Source organism: Cyanistes caeruleus, chromosome 15 (genome assembly GCF_971803275.1).
Source record: "Cyanistes caeruleus chromosome 15, bCyaCae1.hap1.1, whole genome shotgun sequence".
NCBI classification, from domain to species: domain Eukaryota; kingdom Metazoa; phylum Chordata; class Aves; order Passeriformes; family Paridae; genus Cyanistes; species Cyanistes caeruleus.
The window spans coordinates 17,022,023-17,042,923 of NC_141715.1; the positions used below are offsets into that span (position 1 = coordinate 17,022,023).

Sequence of the window (20,901 nt, forward strand, 5' to 3'; positions counted from 1 at the left end):
AAAAGGTCAAAAAAAGATTAATCTTATACAGACTGAAGTAGAAATGATATGCAAATACAATATTACAGATAAATTTTGATTTATCACTTTTCCTTGAAGCTTTACTCTGGATCTTGCCAGTAATTATTGTAATGACTTCAGATTTCTGCTGTGGCTGTGAACAAGCCAGATTAGCCAGGGAACAGGATCTGCTCCTTCTGAAAACCCTCTCCTAATTTTCTTCAAACCCCAAGACCAGAATTTGCACCATATCCTAGTTTAAATTAGCAGGACAAATGCTATTTAAACAACCACAAAAGCCTCTTTGGATGCGGGAAGAAACCAATCCCAACATCCTGGTCCTGCTCTTGCTGCAGCAGAATGACCTGGAAACGTGCCAGGTGTGAGGAGCCATGGCAGCCAGAGCGTGACAATCCCAGCCCTGTTCCCAAGCACCTGAGAGGCAGAGCTAATTAACTCACAACTTCAAGGTGTCATTTTTCTTCTCTACTTTAGGACTGTATTAATTTCACAAACTTGATGACCAAAACATGCAAGCACCAGATGTTCCCGCTTTTCCAAAATCTACTTTCTCTATCTGCTTCATTTACAAGTGTCACAAAGCATTTAAAAAAATATATAACTCACTAAACATGGAAATGATGGTGATGTCAAACGTACTGGGATGGCACTGAGTGAATCAGGCAGGAGGAGGAGGCTGCTTCCCCCGAGGGATGCCAGGAGTTAGCAGTGACAGGAAAACCCACAGAAGAGCTGGGCTGCTCCTCACGCTGCCTCTGGAGCTGGGGCTGAATGTCTGGGTCACGGTTTGGTGAGTGACAAACACAAGAAGTGACACCTGAGCCTCAGCAGCATCTGCTCAGGGGTCTGTGGGGATGAACACACCTCTGACCCTGGAGGAGCAGCACTGTCCTTGTCCCCACCACCACCAAGGGCTCCTCTGCTGCTCCCCTTCTCCAGCCAGCCCAGGGTCACACCTGTGTGGCACCTGCAGGAGTCAGGATGTCCCTTTGGCATGTCCCTGCTGTCCTGCCACCCTCACACATGGAACTGAAAGTCCTGAAAGCCCCCAAAAAGCCTTTTAACACCCAAGAAAAGGATGTTTAGAATTTTAAAATCAAACAGAAACAGAGATTTTAGAGAGGCAAACCTGCCCTCTGCTCGAGAGCCCTGATTTGCAGTCCAGCCACTGCCACCTCTTCCCCCAGTCTGATGGATGTAATGAATTAACCATCTATCAATCAAAATCTAGATATCCAAGGTTTCATGAAGATGAATCTGAACAAGTGTCCTGGAAACAGGGGAGATAAACCAAACAATGCTCTAGAAATCTGCTCTCACTTTCATCCTGCTAGAAACTGTCGCTACAGAGACAGAGATGGTGGTGAGGCGATACCGAGGGTCAGGACATTTTCTCTGCTTTGCTCAACCTGCCTTGGCCCATATCAGATATAAAATGTCCTGTAAGCACTGAGACAGGGCACTAATGCTGCAGGAACATATGGCCTGGATTCCTGCGAGATGTTTGTCTGGACACAGCAGCTGTCTGGACAATTAATCTGCACCAACAGCGCATGTCAAGCCCAGATGTCCACGTTCAGCACCTCGTCACAGGTAATGGCAGAGCTGTCACACATACAGGGCTCTGCAACTGCTCCACAACCTCAGACTCTGTGTCCTCACCAAATCCAAGTACAGGAGGCACAGGCTGCATCACCCTCCTCTCAACAGGCAGCTTGTTCAAGCAGAAAAAAAAGTATTTTTTTTATACATTACAGCAAAAATGCATGGGCAAGCTGAATGTATTTTATAAAAGTCATCAAGCAAAACCAGTGTTCATCTCCCTTACAGACAGACATTCCTGCAGCAGGGAAGCAGCCAGCAGTGATGGAGATGAGGAAACCTGGTGGGGATATCAAAGGTTTCATGGAGCTAAAGACAAACCTACAGCTCAGGAGAGCCACAGAGGTGTGAGTGTGCCCAGGGAGAAATTCAGGGCAGCAGACACAGCTCAGCACTCCCTTTTTATAGCACACACTCCATATCTCCATGTGCAAAGTGGCCACAACAGGCAGCTTTAGCAGGGGTGATAAAAGCCTTCACTCTGTGGAGAGTTTAGCATTCAGGTGGGCAAATCATCCTGGATGTGTTTCACACCTGTGCCTGAGGAAATGTCCCAGGGATCACTGACAACACCCTGCACACGATCTATTCCAGGGAATACACTCCGGTATCCAGCACAGAGTGATTGATTTATTTTCCAACAGGTGCTTAGAGAGATGTGGGAAAATGACAGGGATGCTGGATCTTAAATAGTCTGTGTATGCAGCAGGACTATGATCCCTTTATTACCTAAAAAGAAACACTTTCAGGGGGAGGAGGAAACATTTTTTTGGGGGAAGGGATGGATGGACCACAATACACTTTTCCTTCTCCAAAACACATAAAGCACTGGGCAATTACTTTAAAATATCAGTAACTCACAGGATGGAGATAGACAGAGTTTAAACCCCAGGAAGATCAGGACCTGAAAATGTAGCCACTTCCATGTGAAACATTTGGCAATTTCAGGGAAATATTTTGTATTTCAGAGCTTTTCAAGATGCTGCCAGAGCACTGTGATCACAATGACTCACTGAAGTTGTACAAAGAAAAGAATCAAACAGGGACATTTTGAGCCTATCCAGAAGGAAATGAAGCATGGCAAGAAAACACACTATTTTTATCGGTGCTTTGTTTCATGTAGCAATTGCAATGTTCGAGTCAGACAGCTCCACGCTCCGGATGGCGCTTCCAGCGCGTTCCTTGGAGCCTCTCCCCTGCACCTCACAGCTTCCCATGGCAGCAGCCAGGGCCTGGCAAGTCCTGGGCAGGCTCAGCATTCCAAAGATTGGAATGGATGTCTCAATATGCACCTTGAGTCCTCTCCTCATCCCTTCCATGAGAAGAAGCTGCTGCTTTTCCCTGGTTTTATGTCCTTGTTTTAAGTAGAGATGTCCCAGCGTGGCTGTGTCCTCTCCCCTTTGAAGGGCAGGGCTGTCCAAGGCTCCCTGCAGCAATTCCTGCCTTGGTTACAACACTGCAGCTGCTTGAGAGCTCCCAAAAATCTCAGCTATTCTGGCCAGAAAACACCTGGACCTCAGGTAAACCTGGGTAAATCACAGCCAGTGGGTCAGCCAGAATTAATTCTTTTAAGCTAAATTTAGGATGGCTTCCAGCCTCAGCTTTATAACACCCCAGTTGGAAGTCAGAGAAGCCAGGAAAGCTCTTCCATGTGGTGCTGTTCTTACAAAGAATAATTCTGAATACTTGGCTGGCATGGCCAGAGAAAGAAACATCACTTGGGAGAGGAAAACTCTGACCCAGCTATTTGCACTGCAATCCCAACCTGTTGTATCCACTCAGCACACACCACATCTGACCCACACCCATTTCAGTGGCTTCAAGCACTTCTTGATTTTTGCCTCAGTCATTTTGATAAGAAGCTCTTGATCCTCCCAAGAGAATGTTCTTCCTGCAGCTGGGTTAGCTTTTCCTTGATTCCTGTAGGATTGATTTTAGGATGTCACTGTGCCCCAACAAGGAGGAGTTTTACAGTTTCAGAAGCTCTGAGGTGAACCCCCAGTCCTCTCCCCTCACTGCACACCATTCCTTTGCAACCAAAACATCTGCAGTTCCTAAATAACTCACTTGGGCTTGGGGTTTATATAAAGACCTCAACTCACCAGATTTCTTGTGGCAGGTGGATAATGAGTTGGGAAATAGCTCTGTGACCTACACATCCAGGATACTTTGCATTTGTAAAAAAGAAAAAGCTAACAAAACAAGCCCCCATCTATCAGCTCTCCTCTCAGGGGCAGAGGAACAAGTGGCACACACAAAGTGCCCCAGCAGGGATGTGAAATCAGTCTTACTCAGGAGTATGTGAAAAGAAGCCCACCAAGCCTCTTTGACCTTGCCCAGGTGGGTTTTGGGCTTTAATCCCATAATTTCCTGTAATAAAGCATGGCTTGCTTCCTGGCAGGTCATGAGAAGCTTCTCATTATTTAACTTTACATACACAAGATGCCAGAGTTGCCTCCAGTGCTCACCCTGCTCATGCCCCTTCCCTGCTTCTCACTGCACTTTGCTCCGAGCGTTAAAAATGGTTTATGAGGAGGACACTGAAGTCACTTCCAGTTCCATCCCAGGCCAGGTCTGCATGCCCACAGCTGTGTGTGCCAGCCCTCCACGCACTCCAGTACAGCAAAAAGCACTCTGCAGGCTCTGCTGAGCTGAAATGCCTGCGAGCAAAACACACAGCAGATTGTTTTACACTCTCAGAAGCTCTAATGGCACTGACCAGCAATGAACAGAGGCTGATGCACCAAAAGAGGAAGGAAAAGTTTCCTTTGATTTCCAACACTTTGTTCCCATGTATAAAAGGCACTTTGAGCACTTTCCTTTCCTGCGAGTTACGCACAGAGTGACTGCAGGGATCTCTGCAGAGATATTTACTTGTCTTGTAAAAAGATCCACACTACTACTGAGTAACTTGGAACCACAGAATGGCGTGGGCTGGAAAGGACCTTAAAGCTCATCCCTTTCCAATGGCAGGGACACCTTTAATTAGACCAAGCTGCTCCAAGCCCTGTCCAGCCTGGCCTTGGGCACTGCCAGGGATCCAGGGGCAGCCCCAGCTGCTCTGGGCACCCTGTGCCAGGGCCTGCCCACCCTGCCAGGGAACAATTCCTGCCCAATATCCCATCCAGCCCTGCCCTCTGGCAGTGGGGGTCCAGTTCCTGATGCAGAGTCCCTCTCCAGGTTCCTTGCAGCCCCTTCAGGCACTGGCAGGGCTCTGAGGTCTCCACACAACCTTCCCTTCTCCAGGCTGAACATTCCCAGCTCTCCCAGCCTGGCTCCCTAGGGGAGCTGCTCCAGTCCCCTCAGCACAAAGTCCTTCCCCAGCCCAGCTTGTACTGTCACAGCAGGATTTGCTATTTGCATACTGTGTATAGATAATTATCCTATCAACTTCCCCATCCATGAAGAAAGCATTTTCATTTAGAACTGATGGCTGATTTTACAGTGCCAGTCCACATAGAAGCTGCAAGAATTTTGGTGCCATTTATCTTGCTCCATTTTGCATTTTACTGGCTTCAAATGCTGAAACTTTGGGGGTCTCAGGGACTTTGTGTCTTTCCTGGAAGCTGTTCCACCACTGTGCTCCTCAGATCCTGAAACAAAGAACCCTTACTCCCTAACAAGCTTCTTTCTACAGAACTGAATCCTGTTCCTACTCTTTGCTTATTTTTATGCACCAGTAACTGTCTGAATTTCTAAAATTGTTGCTTTTCTGGTCAGCCTTGGCCTGTGCTGGCAGCTCTTCCCAGCGAGCCTGGGCGATGCAGATCTGCAACCCAAGTGTTAAGTTTTTAGTTAGAAGCATTTCTACTCAATGCCAATAAAATGTTTCAAGCACCTGTAATTAAACAGTCTGGAAACAGATCTGCTCGTTAGAACATTCACAAAAATCTGACAGTCTTTCAAAGAGATGAAAAAAAGGGACAATTGTTTGATGTTGAGTCTTTACTGCAAGAAAAATGAGGGTTTCTCCAACAGCCACCAGGAAATTGGTGGTGACTGGGGACCCAAGGAGAATGAAGTCTGCTGGTCACATTTGGGTTTGGTTGATTTGAGGGGTGATCTGCAGTGTTTTTTTATTTCTCTAAGATACTCCAACTTTTAAATAAAAGTTTCTAGAACTCTCCATGGGATTCCTTCTGCTTTGGTATTTTGTCTCTGTGTCAGTAGGTGTGATCACATATGAGCCATCTGCCTCATCAGAAATCTATAAGCAGCAAATGGCTTTTCAAGCAGCTCAAAATTGGAATAGAAGGATGTGAACAAGCAGTTATTAAAACAAGATGTTAATATGAGAAGAGCCAATTTATTTTTATTAAAAATGTAATTTAATCCAAGAATTCTCTGGAGCCAGTTTGATGGGTGATGCGTGTGCGTGGCGAGCAATTCCAAGCACACTCAGCAGGTATGGAGGGGGTTGGGAGGGACCTGTGCTTCCAGGTGCTGCCTGCTGGCCTCCCAAAGTTTCTTGGGAGGAAGAGCTCTTTGGGCTGTGGTGGAGAAAGGCACCCAGCCCCACCTTTCATGGGGAACAGCTCCTGTGTGCCCCGGGGCAGGTCTGTCCTGCAGCCGCCCCCAGGGCAATGGGCTCCAGCTCTGGCTGGCAGGAGCAAACACCCAAGCCGATGGGAATTGTACCCCACAGTTATTTCCTACAGCTCTCAGCCCAACTGCAGTTTGGGAAGGAGTCTGAACTTCATGGAGGCTGCAGAAACCAAGTCAATGCATAGCTGCTAAAAAGAGCTCAAGTGGCAGCAGACTGTGACACCCAAAGGCTGCAGCAATTCTTCCTGTGCAGAGCCGGGCTGGGGCATTCTCACTGTCGGTGTCTGACACCCACAGCTGCTGTGATCACAAACACTCCAATGGCTCCAGCTCTCTCCCCAGCCGTCTCTCATGCAAAATGCTCTTACAAAACAGCTCCCAAAGCAAGTCCTTCTTGGAAACAGAGCAGACACCAGAGTGGGGAGCAAGGATCCAGGTTTCTGAGTCGAGATAAACAAAATCTTTCCCTAATTCACCATTGGCAAGCTCTGTGTTTAAGGCAAAGAAAACTTCCCCCCGCGCTCGGCGAGGCAAAGGCAGGCACAGGCAGCTATTCCAAGCATTTTGCAGCAGTAATTTTCCATTTCCATTAGGAAAGACAGTTTAAGCTTTTTTTTTTTTTTTTTTTTTTTTTTTTTTAATTTAACTGTAGTGATGGAGAACTTTGCTCCTTCATCTTAACCCCTTCCAGCCCAGCCTGTTCCCCAGCACTCAGCGAGGCAGGGCTAAGGGAACTCCTGTGAGGTGCTGGACAAAGCTGGTTCCCTCCACACACAGAATTCCAGCAATTCTCAAAAGAAAGAATTCAGGCAGGCTTGTAATGCAGGGCTTGAGGAAGAAAACGCAGTGATCCACTGAAGCTGCCTTATTTCTGCCCTGTAAACCTAGACTAAAATCACCCAGCTGGCTACTCGGGCACAGCTCATCCTGCACCCTCAAAAGGGAGCTCTAAATATCCCATTAAGTCTTCAACTTCACATTAATTTCTGTGCTAATTGGCTGGGGACCCACAAACAGGAAGGATGATGTTACTCCTGAGGAAGAGCTGATTTCCAGTAACAAAACCATGCTAAATAAATTGACTGCTTGTTTCTGTAGAGACCTTTGGATGAAAAATTTTCTGCGTTTTCTTTTTCTCAAAGAAAATTTCAAACCTGAGGAGGTCTGAACCCAAGGGTGACACTGGCAAGGACTGACTCCTTGTCAGTACCAACAAAACTTCCAGGTTTTCCCCAGCCAGCTTGAAGAGTTGCATGTTCCTTCCTCCTGCTGCCAGTTCAATGGCTCCTGATGGCAAGGGAGCGAATTACGGCTCTATTTGAGCTACAGCTTTTATAATTAACTCTACAGATTGATTTCTGCAGAAATCATTCTTTAACCAGGAATTCCCTATTCCCAGAATGGCCTCTTCTCAGATAAACTATTTAAGAGGTTACCTGGGACTCAAGTACATTAAATTTCAGTTTCATCTTTCAAGCACAGCAATACTTTGAATTACATTTCATACATTGTATTTCTGCGTGCTACTGATACCTTGAAATTTCTGAGACTATTGTAATTACTGACTGACTTGACTCATTCTGAATCCAGCATCTTCCTGGAAAAATACCATCTGAGCAAAAAAACCCTCCAAAAATATATAGGGCATATCATGTTGGGTTTAACCTCTATCTTATGCCTAATTCACACATTTGTGCAGCACAGCCACCCAAGAGGATTCAAGAAGCAGCTGTGAATCTCATCAGAAATAAACTGCAAAACAAATAGGTAGTTTGTCTAACAAATAAAATAAAATCTCAATTTGATGTTTTTGATATTGAGAATCTTTTAGAGATTGTGGAGAATACCCGAGGTTTGGGGACAAGCTGAGGAAGGCAGCTGAGGAGGAGGAGGATGGAGAGCTGTGTTGCTTGCACTGGCACAAGATGAGCTATTGTTACCAGAAAACACAGATGCCATTTGTAAAATAGCTTAGACAAGTGCCCCTAATTATCTCTCAGCATTCACAACATGTTTAAATACTCTTAGAGCATTAAAGAATCAAGCCCAGAGCATGTAATGTAATATAAAAGCACTCTTTCAACTGCTACGAACATCTATAGTGTCATCTACTAATCTCTTGGTGATGACCCTGAAATTAAGGCAAGACTGTGCAGTGGAGCATCTAAGCTGTAGGCTTGGAAGTTCAGAGATGTGACCTTTGTAAAGCCAAAATCCATCAGTTAAAGCCCTTGTGCATTTATAGATACTCAGAACTTCCAATGTGTGTTAAATATATTGTCCATAATCCCCAAAGTCAGAGGTTAACAGCTGCACTTCAGGAGATGTGGCTACACTGGTGACTACAGCTGGGTCATTATTTCATGCTGACTATCATGCTGCTTATTTTATCCAGGAGTAGATTTCTTTAAATAGGCAGTTGTTGGAAAAGCAAAGATAGAAGAGTCTGAAATACACACAATTTCAGCAATGGGGAGAAGAAAACACCCCCACAGACTTGGACAACCACCAGAAACATTTAGATTCAAACAGAACCTAACTTTCTTCAGATGATTATTTTCAAAAGCAGCAGCATTTGTTTGGAACACCCTGCGTTAGACACCCATATTCTGGGAGATAACTAAAAAAAACTTACATCAGCCTAGTTAGCTCCTTCAGGAAAGAGCAAGCCCTCATATCAGGGAAGATGGATTTCTAAAAGCTTTTTCTTCCACATGCTTTGTTCCAAGTGCAGAACTTGACCTTGGGCTTCAGCAGTCCTGCCCAGCCCTCACTCCAGGGTGGGGGCAGAGAACTGCTCAGCCAAATGCAGGAGTGGGAGCACATCCCATCCTCTGGGATGCCCAAAGCCTCCTTTAGGATTTCATGCTTTAGGTTCAGGGGCCTGTTTAACAGCACCTGCAGGTCATACAAAAGGTAAAATAGTCCTGCTCCTCACACTGCCTCCACCTATTCCCTCCAAATCCCCTCCTGCTGGGGTGGATACAGGTGAACATCTCTCTTCCTTTCAACTGGTTTTAAGAAAGACCAATACAGATGGGAAAACCTGGAGAAATTCCAAGTAATCCTGACACAATACACTTAATTTTCATAAAATGCCATTTTTCCAGTTTTCCTGATTATATATTTTTCCTGATTATATATTTTTCCTGATTATATATTTTCTGTTAGTTCCTCCTTACCAGCAACAGCTTATTTGGATATTTTAGATCTGAATTTCCTGTTGCTTTAAAAAACATAAATTACACAAATCAACAGCACCCTGCAGTCTTCAGGGGTTCATCCAGGTATCTAGTAGTTGGCATTTAAAACACCAGGCTGTTAAAAAGGAAGAGGATAGTCTAGTGCTTATATAAACTTAATTTCCTTGTTTCCATTAAAAAGTTATTAATTAAAAGGTAGTCTCAGCCAGGCTCACACTGTTCACACACAGCCAACTTCCTCTCATCCTACTCCATCGGGAAGATTATTTGGCATATTTATATTCTACTCAGGCAAAAATAGTATTTTATAATTCATCTTACAGCATGCCCAGGAGCAGTGCTAGCACCTTCACAAGGCACCTTCCTGCAGCACAGATGTGCATAGGAAACCACTGAAGCTTCCCACATTTCCTAACTGCAGGTTATGGAATGTCCTGGCCAAATGGAATTAGAGCTATGCCATAAAAACAACCCTTTCACATCAGTGAAATCCTTTGCCATGGATTTTCAAGTTCCCAAGTCTTGATGCCTATGCTGCATTTCATTCTCTACATGTACTAAGGAGAAAAATCAAGTTCTGCAGCAAGTCACAAGAAGCCACTGTGAGACCAGAGCACGTCCTCAGCAGCACCAGCTGGCTGGGGTTTGTGTCCTGCAGTGATGCCTTCCTTACCTGGGGACACAGGGCCTCCAGTTGGCTGGCTGACATGCGAACCAGCTTCACACCTTCCTCGTTGTTGGAGATGGAGCAGGCCAAGTTGGCAACCTGTGTCAGAGGGGTGACAAAACAAAACACAGCTGTGAGAATTGGGGGTTATTTCCTTCTTTAGAAAACTTTTGCCTAATCCCAACAGTGACCAGCTACCAGTAACCCATCATGGAACAAAAGGAACACATTAGTTCTGTTCTAACCAGTGTTGAAACCACTAATGGCACCTGTTCCTTCTATAGACATAAAATCACAACACTGTGGATCATGGAATCAGAGAATGGTTTGGGTTGGAAGGAACCTGAAAGCCCATCCAGTGCCACCCTCTGCCATGGCAGGGACACCTCCCACTGTCCCAGGCTGCTCCAAGCCCTGATGTCCAACCTGGACAACCTGGCCATGGGCACTGCCAGGGATCCAGGGGCAGCCACAGCTGCTCTGGGCACCCTGTGCCAGGGCCTGCCATCCTCACAGCCAATGAATTTTTCCCAGTATCCCATCTAACCCTGCCCTCTGGCAGTGGGAGCTATTCCCTGGGTCCTGTCCCTCCATCCATCCCTTGGGAATTGTCTCTCTCCATGTTTCCTGCAGGCCCTGCAAGGCCACACTGAGCTCACCCCAAAGCTTCTCCTCTGCAGGTGAACATTGCCAGCTGTGCCAGCCTTTCCTCCCAGCAGAGCTGCTCCATCCCTCTGCTCATCCTGGAGCCTCCTCTGGCCTGGCTCCAGCAGCTCCAGGTGCTCCCTGTGCTGGGCCCGGGGCTGGGGCAGCTCTGCAGGTGGGGTCTCACCTGAGCACAGAGGCAGAATCCCCCTCCCCTGCTGTGGGACCAGCCCTGGGCTGGGGGTTCTGGGTGCTGGGGCAGGTCCAGCTCTACCCCCAGCCAGTCAAACAGGACAGACATCTCTGCTAGCCCTGATCAGGACGAGCTCTCTCCACTGAACACGCAGGAGCAGCACTGCAGCAGCTGCAGTCCCAGTTTCACAGCCCAATCCCACCAGGGTGGGACAGCAGCAACCCCAGAGAGCTCAAGGTGTTTTGCTGGTGCTCCCTGAGGGCCCCTCTGTGACAGGATGTGTCAGGTAAAGCCTGGCAGGTTCCTCCAGCCCTCCCTCTATGCTGCAGCTCATCGGATACAACCGGTACAGGAGATCTTCGAGATGCATCCACAGGCCTTCAAAATTTGAACAACATCTCTTGTGATGCTAAAAGTTTGCTCCACAACCTTGACCTGCTGCACAGCATCACCCTTAACTAGGTCAGCCTGAAGCAGGGACCTCTGTAAACACCTGTCTTTTAAGAGCACGGAGGATGGGGACAGCACAGAATTTTTTGGTAATTGAAGATATTCCTCATCCCAGAGCTACTCTCAGGGGAAGGAAGTCTGAAATAAGTTACATTTCTCAGCTGACAGGTGAATGACAAGCATGTTATTCTGAGCCATTTGAACACAGAAAGCTGCAAAAATAGCAGCAAGTGAACTGAGACGAACACAGAGTACTGTCCTTCCAGAGGCTGAGCAACCTGCAAAGCCCCCTGTAAATGTGCCATAAAAGCATCACCAGGAGCCAGCAGATGCTCAGTAACACCACTGAACCAGATTTCTCTAGATACTTTCCTCTATAAGCTGGGGAATTTCCATTCTGCCTTTAATTAAACTATTCCTTGCCTTCATGTAAGTCACTTTGAAGTAGTATCTGCAGCTCTACCACGTGCTTTTCCCCCTCCTCAAGCCCTTCCCTCACGGCAGATGTTCCCACACAGAATACATTACTCTCCTGCAAACTATCAAGCACGTGCCATTACATTTGAACAGCATTTTCATCAATCCCATGATCAATTTGGGGAACAAAATCAAGCTCCCACTGCAAAGCACACGGCCTCTTCCTCCCTCCAGCTCCAAGCCAAGTTACGGAGGATGGAAAGCAAGGGTGTCAAGAGGAGAGGTGCTTCCAGCACAGAACAAGCAAGCAAACAGATGTGACAGCACATATTTGGAGGAAAACAAACTAAAGTTGAGAGAAAGACTGTGCAGCATCAACAACACAGAGGAAACCCTGCCAGCTCTCAGGAAGATTTGTGTTCTCCTGAAGGTTCTCTTCCATTCGTGTTTGGATTTGCATGCAGGGGTGAAGTGCAGGATGTCCCCAGCTCTCTACATAGCGCTGCAGGCAGGGCCCAGCTGAGCCAGGGCTCTGTGACAGCTCCAGCGCAGCCCCTCTGCACGGCACCCCAGCAAACAGCTGGCCCTGGAGCACCCTCTCCCACAGGGGCTGTGTTTGAGCATCGCGGAGTTTTCCTGCGCATTTGCCGTGCCTTGAATCCCCGGTTCTCGTGAGCTGCTGGGATGATGTAAAAGTACATCATGCTTTTGTTTAGAGGCTCACAAGAATCAAAAGACAATCAGATGCCATGATTTAAAAGTCAAATAAAGATTTTGCTGTTGGTTTAAGCACAGGTCATATTTCTGAGAAAAACCAGTTTGCCAATATTTTTTATGGTCCATATTTCCCCATCATTCCTGCCTCCACAGCAGCATTACAACCTCTAGGAGCGAAGAGAACACAAAGCTCTATTGAGTAGGGGCAGAATAAAAGCGACATTGAAGCACTACAAAATCAGCCTCTCCGATATCTGGAGATGTTGTGCTGTCTCTCAAGCCAAGTGTGATGAATCAAGCGCACAGAAACCCTGCTCTGTCTGAGCACAGAGAGGCAAAGAAGTTAATAATGGAGTGTCCCCACCGTGGTACAATGAAAATTTGCTTTTTTGCACAGTCATTTTTGAACAGTCATTTTTCTCCTGAATACCCAACTGATGGCAATTCTTCTTTAGAAAGCACCCGACTGGCACTGCCAACCCTCATGAAAGGAGCGTGTGTGCTTCCCTGACTGAGGGTCTTTGGCAGTTTAAGACAATCCAACTGTTGGCTGCCACATCCCATCCCAGCGCTGCAGCTCCAGAGCTCAACATTTCAGCACGCTCATCCAACAGCCAGCAATTCGCTCTGGCGGGGTGGTTCCTCTGCCAGATCAGCACACAAACTTCCCAGCAAACTCTGCTCAACATCAGAGACGTGGCAGCAGCTGAGATGACTTCAGAGTGCTGCAGACAAGGCTGTAAATTCACAGCAGTGCAGCACTTACTGCACCCATGGGAAGGCTCTGTCAAACTACTGGAAAACACTCGCAAGCCTCTTAAAGTCTGGAATTTAAGATGAGCTGTGTCTACTAATTAATCAAGTTGTAAATGACCTAACAGTGAGGTATTCTAAACTGTCAGTAATTATCAGGTGCTCTATAACGTGAATTCTGAAATTGCACATACTAGCTGAGATGGATGGCTGCAGGTTCAAGAAATTTAATTTTAAAAGTACCTGAAAGAACTCATCTGCAAGAATTCCTGGGTGATCTGACAAATAATTTCAAACTCTCTCTCCCTTCAGAGGACAGGGTACTGCTGGCCAGTTATTTGGCACATACCCATAATACATTGGATTTTGTAGCTGAAATGAAGATCAACTCTTTCAAAGCCCACAGAGCGCCTGGAAATCATACATTTCCAAACTTCTAAATTAAATAATGCACCTCAAGGGAACAAAAAATTTCCTTTAAATCAAATGTGAATTAAATAGTTTCTCCATGTCTCCAACAAAGCAGCTGACTGACATAGTAAGTGGTCAGACTTGATTTAGAAAGAAGAACACTTGTGCTTGAGAGCAAAATAGCAATTGAATTCCCGCTGCATTTGTTCATTCTTACCATTCAATATCATCAAGTCCCTTTACATAAGCACTACTGGCACAGGCATCAAAGGAGACAAAACCACTGCAAATAATGTAATCAGCACAACGAGCAATCTCTTGAAAAAAAGTTAAAAATACACTGGGAATGAAGACAGCCCCGAGAGCACGGCCTGGCGTGGCCCAGCCACCTCTGGCTGCTGATAGACTGATTGGAAAGCAAATCTCGAGGCTCTCGAGGCTCAGAGTGCACAGCCATGGCCCAGAGGCGGCTTCTCAGACCCCAAAAGGCAGGGCAGACCCCAAGCATCTAAATCTTGCTGGGATTTAGAGGAATGAGCTTCAGTCTCCCTCAGTGCCAAATGCAGAGCGCAGCCCCGGCCGCCCCTGGCACGGAGCTGACGGTGCCAGGCGGAACAGCCGGACGGGCTCATCCGGAAAGGGGCACGGATCTGTCTGTGAAACTCAAATCCCCCGGTTTTTAACGATGGCATCAGCACGCTGCAAGATGATTTGAGGTGAGTGGCTCTGGTGCTGGCACAGTCCAGGAGGTGAATGGCTCTAAATGCAGGCCAGTCACCACTGGGGCTCCCTGGGCTCAGCCCTGTTTGATGTCTCTGCTGGTGACCCGGAAGAGGGGGCTGAGGGCTCCCTCAGTGAGCTCAGACAGCAGCACACCGGGCAGGAGGGGATGTGCTGGGGGCAGGAGGGGATGTGCTGGGGGGCAGGAGGGGATGTGCTGGGGGCAGGAGGGGATGTGCTGGGGGCAGGAGGGGATGTGCTGGGGGCAGGAGGGGATGTGCTGGGGGCAGGAGGGGATGTGCTGGGGGCAGGAGGGGATGTGCTGGGGGACAGGAGGGGATGTGCTGGGGGCAGGAGGGGATGTGCTGGGGGACAGGAGGGGATGTGCTGGGGGCAGGAGGGGATGTGCTGGGGGGCAGGAGGGGATGTGCTGGGGGGCAGGAGGGGATGTGCTGGGGGACAGGAGGGGATGTGCTGGGGGGCAGGAGGGGATGTGCTGGGGGCAGGAGGGGATGTGCTGGGGGACAGGAGGGGATGTGCTGGGGGCAGGAGGGGATGTGCTGGGGGCAGGAGGGGATGTGCTGGGGGACAGGAGGGGATGTGCTGGGGGAAGGAGGGGATGTGCTGGGGGATCTGCACAGGCTGGATCCATGGGCTGAGGACAGTTGTGTGGGGTTCAGCCAGGCCAGGTGTGGGTCCTGCCCACGGATGCTCCAGGCTGGGGAGGAGTGGCTGGAAGTGTCCAGCAGGAGAGGCCTGGGGCTGCCGGTGCCAGTGGCTGGCCACAAGCCCAGGGTGCCCAGGCGGGCAGAGGCCGATGGCCCCTGGGCTGTGCCAGCCCTGGGGTGGCAGCAGGGCCAGGACAGTGCCTGTCCCCTGTGCTGGCCCTGCTGAGGCCCCTGAGGGCTGTGTCCAGTTCTGGTCCCTCATGGCCAGAGAGCCCTGGAGGGGCTGGAGCGTGTCCAGGGCAGGGAACGGAGCTGGGAAGGGGCTGGAGCCCCAGGAGAGGCTGAGGGAGCTGGAAAGGGGCTCAGCCTGGAGAAAAGGAGGCTCAGGGGGCCCTTCTGGCTCTGCACAAGTCCCTGCCAGGAGGGGACAGCCGGGGGGTCGGGCTGTGCTGCCAGGGACCAGGGACAGGAGGAGAGGGAACGGCCTCAGGCTGGGCCAGGGGAGGCTCGGGGCAGGTATTAGAGAGTTTCTTTACTGAAAGCATTGTCAAACCCTGTCAGAGCTGCCCAGAGCAGTGGTGTGGAGTCACCATCCCTGGAGGGATTGAAAAGCCCTGTGGATGTAGCACTTGGTGACAGAGTTTAGTGGTGGCCTTGGCAGTGCTGGGGGAACAGTTGGACTCAAGGGTCTCAGAGGGCTTTTCCAACTTAAATGATTCCATGGTTCTGTGCCTTTGGAGGAGGCATAACTTAAGTGGTTCTTTTTGAGAGGCAGATGCTGTCTCAGGGCCATGGGTCAGCTGAGAATATGTTATTAATAAGAAGGTGTAACTGCAATATTTAAAAAAAAAATTGTACCATCTGTCACAGAGTGATTCCATCACAAATTCTAGTTAACTTTGACTCTTCAGAATTTACTAATATTTAAATCAGAAAAAACTTGACATTTCTAAAGCTGTTCTTTCTACCATTATTAACAATTTGTGGCAGAGAACCGCCTCCCCTGACAAGACACAGGTTGTACCTTTTCCACACGAAATACATTTTTTGGGCTTGTTTGTTTTTTTTAAACTCAAAATTTGTTCAGTTCGTGACTAAGAAGTTAAATCTTCCAGCAATTAAAAAAACTGCAGCAGCCTCAACCACACAAGTTTGGGGTCAGTGTTAAGCTTCTTAAATTACCCTGTTGAACATAACCCAGCAATGCTAATAAAAAGACCGGGGCTGTGGGTCTGACCCCCATTCACTTAAAAGCTGAACCTGATGATCCTTGTGGGTCCATTCCAACTCAGAATATTCTGTGAATCTGTCTAACAATGCCCCAGCTTTGTACTTATTCCACCTTCTCTTTGCCCAGACTCCCTGCCTTAGGCAGAGGGGTTACTTTACTTTTATTGAAAGACTGCCCAATTGCTTTTTTAACAAGAGACAAAAGTTGCAATAAAAAAAAGGGCATTATAATCTCTAACACTTTAAACCTTCCTTTCCAAGGATTTCGAAGGCTGACAATAAATGTGTTAAAGCCTCTGAGTTATGCACTTGGATTGACCTCACAGAAACACCTCCCAGCTTTTCCTCCTTGTTTACAGGTCAGGTTTTCAGGACAGCTTCTCCAGGCAGTCAGGGAGGCAAAGCCTCCAAAGTGGTGCTGCTGCAACCATCCCGAACTGGTGCAGCCCGAAGCAGCTGTGCAATGTTTATTGTCATTGCCACAGCCCAGGATTGCACATCCCTGTGCAGGAGCCAAACACTCCCTCATTGAATTCTCTGAGTCTGGGTGCTCTCGTTTGAACCTGCAGTTGTAAAAAAAGCATTGCAGAAAGAAGTTTTCAGACTGTCTTATGCTGAGAAAGTTTTCAGTTTAACATCAAGCAGAATCCTCGCATAACCAAAAACTCTTACACAAAAATAACAAACCCACATCCAAGTGTACACAGATACTTTGGGAATTTCAGAACCACGGAAACCAAGCTTTTCAAAGGTGTTCCCAGCATTTTCATTTTTGATTAAACTTCAAAACTTCAACTGCTTGTTCCATGTTTTTTGCTTTACATATTACAATTTCTCTGGGAATGCAAATTCCAACTTTTAAGCAGCTTAAAAAAAATCACCCTTTTTAAAAGCAAAAAAGAAAAAATGGACAGGCAGACACTGAACATTTTCCTCCCAGGGATTTGCTAAAGAAAAGTATATCTGATATTCTCACAAAATTCAAACAGAGCACAGCTAATTTGTTCCTCCTCCATGTTAAAAAAAAAAACCTGTCCCACTTCCCTTCACGCTGGTCAAAGCTCAGGAAATTAATTTATCTGCAGAAACAACTTTTCTGGCAAAACTAATGGCAACTGAGGGCTCTCAGAAGAGATGTGCCGATTATGTAATCCCCATCCCTCTCCAGAAAGGCCTTCATTATTGACTAAGTCCATACATTTATTTATTCACCTGTACACTACACTCAATATTCAAGATGAATCTGAGCATTTTAACATCCAGCCCTAACAGGTGCTGAATGACGGAGAAGTGTTACAGCTACAGATGTGTTAACTCTAACCCTACAAACCCCTCATTTTGCAGAGGAAGATGCAAAATCTGAATTACACAGAGCAGCTCCACTTCTTTAATGCAGGAGGACTAGGGATCGAATCCACTGGGACTGCACAGAGTTACTGGAGTCGTGCTGTCAACTGCTTTGTGATTTTATATGACTTAAGTAGCTGCATGTGGCTGCAACTCCACAGAAGGTGCCTTGCAAGAGCTTGTTGTGGGCAACACAATCCCAGTGTATTACCTGAAAATAGTAAAAGTCTTTAAATAAAACAAGGCACAGGCAGACAAACTGCAGACGTAAAGCACCGGGGAGAATGAAGGACTAAACGGAGGGAACTGCTATTTTCAGAGCTCTGTAGCCTCACATGAAGATGAGAACAGTTTTCATTCCAAGTCTGGTTATAAACACAAGGAGGGTAAGTTTCAGCTGGCTGGAACAAAACTGGCAAGCAAAGGGCTGGCATTTTGGACAACGAGGAATGGAGGTTGCACCGTTTGTTATTTCAACAGGCTGGCAAGTGATGGCAAGAGAAAGGGATCAGAGACAATATCACAGAATCCCAGACTCAACTGGGCTGGGAGGGACCTCAGAGCTCATCCAGTTCCACCCCCTGCCATGCCAGGGACACCTTCCACCATCCCAGGGTGCTCCAAGCCCGGTCCAACCTGGCCTTGGGCACTGCCAGGGATCCAGGGGCAGCCCCAGCTGCTCTGGGCACCCTGTGCCAGGGCCTGCCCACCCTGCCAGGGAACAATTCCTGCCCAATATCCCATCCAGCCCTGCCCTCTGGCAGTGGGAAGCCATTCCCCCTTGCTCTGTCTCTCCATGCTCCTGTAAGTAATATAATAGTATAAAAATAGATGCATTGTGCACCCTGCTCCCTTTTACATTGAGGCAATTGGTATTTCCATGGGCAACCACCTTTTGCTTAGAATCACATCTTAATACTTCCACATTTCTAGGTGTAAACACACATATCTGTGTGTTTAAAATTCTAATTAAGGAATATAGCTTTGCACTTGCCTCTCACCCTGTCCAGAGCTGTCTCCAAATACCTCTCCAGCTCCCTGGTGCCATTCCAGGTACAGATATCCTGCAGAAGCTCTGCTCCACACTGGTGAGCTCCTTCCAAGCCCTGAGGAAATGTTCTTCCCCAGAGCCACCCATGTGTTGCCACAGTTTCATGGAGAAGGGAAGTTTTCCACCCAGCTGGGCAATCCCAGAGTTTGTGCATCAGGACAAACCAAACTGGGCTCCATCCCCTCCCAGCAAGGGCAGCATGGAGACAACTTCCCTCCTGCCAATGGGGAAGGTTTTCAATTGGACAGAAAGAAGAGCTGTTTGAAGGGAATCAATACATCTGCAGCATAAAGCATACCCACAGCAGGAAAGTGCAGCAGTATCTTTGTTTCCAGCCTGGTGGATTATCCTCTCTACAGACCTGAGGGAAAGCAGGGCTGCTACAGGAACACCAGTGTGCGACGTGGGCACCGTGCCCCTTGTCGGTGCAGCTGTGGCAGCAGATGTAACTGCTGGCACAGGAACTATTCCTCCCTCAGACAAACAAGCTAAAGTGTTAAAATGTTGTTATAATCACAAACCACGTTAGTTACACAAGTCTAGCTGAGCTACTGTGGCAGCAATGACACCACTGGTGTGTGATGGAGAGCTCAGCTTCAGCTGAAACCTTCAGAGCAAACCCTCTGTTGAGATGCTCCTTAGCAACACAAATACCTTTCCTTAAAATAAAAACGTTTCTAGTAGTGATATTTGGACAGGACCCAAATAATTATCCTTATCCAAAAATGTCTCTGTTTATCAAAGTAGAAATGAAGATAAGCTGGGAAAGCTGGGGGTGTTCACCTGAAGAAGACTCCGGAGAGACCTCAGAGCCCCTTTCAGGGCTTAAAGGGGCTCCAGAGGAGCTGGAGAGGGACTGGGGACAAGGGATGGAGGGACAGGACACAGGGAATGGCTCCCACTGCCAGAGGGCAGGGATGGATGGGATATTGGGCAGGAATTGCTCCCTGTTAAGGTGGGCAGGCCCTGGCACAGGGTGCCCAGAGCAGCTGGGGCTGCCCCTGGATCACTGGAAGTCTCCAAGGGGATTGGAGCACCCTGGGACAGTGTAAGGTGTCCTTGCCCATGGCAGGGGGTGGAACAAGTGCAGTTTGAGGTCCCTTCCAACCCAAAGCATTCTGAGATCCCATGAATGTCACCACCAGACCAACCAGTGACCAACGTTTCTCTGTTGGGGCCGCTCTGCTCCCGCTGGAGCCGGCACTGGGGCGTTCTGTGCCAAGGATGCAGCATCAGCCTCGTGCTCCTCACCTGGGGTAATTTGTCTCAATCAGCCACAGCAGAGAAAAATAAAGATCTGAAGGAAGAACACCACAATCTATCCAAACTACAGGAGAAGATACCTGGCAAGAACTTGAGGTAATGAACTTGGAGACTGATACTTGGATTGATATGTGGAGATTGGCAGGGGGCTGGAATTGGATGAGATTTAAGGTCCCTCCCAGCCCAAACCAGTCTGGGATTCTGTGAAATTGTTCTTCTCTCCCATCTCAGTTTGCTCATCACTCAGAACATGCTGCCTTCTGATCTGACTAAAGGCTTCCAACTTGGTGCCTATTATTAGCTGCTTAAACCAGTTTTTGGTGATTCAGACAACTGTTCATGGCAGTGTAACTGTAATTGTCAGTACACTGTGCTCTTCACAAAGACGACAAAACAGTGTCAGTAATGAGATCCACACAGATTTCAGGCACCTCCTTGATGACATGACATGACTAATAATCCAATATTGCTAATGACTAAGATGATGAAAATCCAGACATGCATCAAGGCTTTTAGTTAAATATCAAGAATTAAAACGTTTATGCCACATCTATAAAAAACTTTACCCAAAAAGCCACTTAAAGATGGTGTTGGAATTAAGACTTAAATATCTGGAAAATAAAAGGACTCTATTGCTTTTCAGCTACCTCTGAAGACATCATGACAACACCACCTAAACCCAACTGTTTCACACCTCCTGACCTCTTTTACACATTTCCCTTTCTGCCAAAACTTCTGTTTAAAAAGGAAAAAGGAACAGAGTAAACACAGGGCAGTTTCCAGTGAAATAAAAAGTACACTAATATTTTCCAAACCCCAAATTCATACACCTCTAAATTTTACCCTCTCCACATATGCCTTGGCCCACGTGTGCACAGAGGAAGCCCTTCCCAGTCACACAGCAAGGTGACTGCCCCTGTGGCTGAGGTGTGGCAGAAATGCCTCTCCTCCACTCAGCAGCAAACCATGAGGATTTCCAAAGAGAAAAATTGTCTCCA

At 47.5% G+C, this 20,901-nt stretch overlaps 1 protein-coding gene across 2 annotated transcripts in view; it reads right to left on the reverse strand.

Moving 5' to 3' along the window:
- CTNNA1 (catenin alpha 1) overlaps positions 1-20,901 on the reverse strand; it is a 118,122-nt gene that overhangs the window by 21,802 nt on the left and 75,419 nt on the right. For both annotated transcript variants that reach the window (XM_086851755.1, XM_086851754.1), the window contains exon 10: positions 10,045-10,137. In XM_086851755.1, the coding sequence (XP_086707881.1) occupies positions 10,045-10,137 (93 nt within the window). The remainder of the gene's footprint in view (positions 1-10,044; positions 10,138-20,901) is intronic.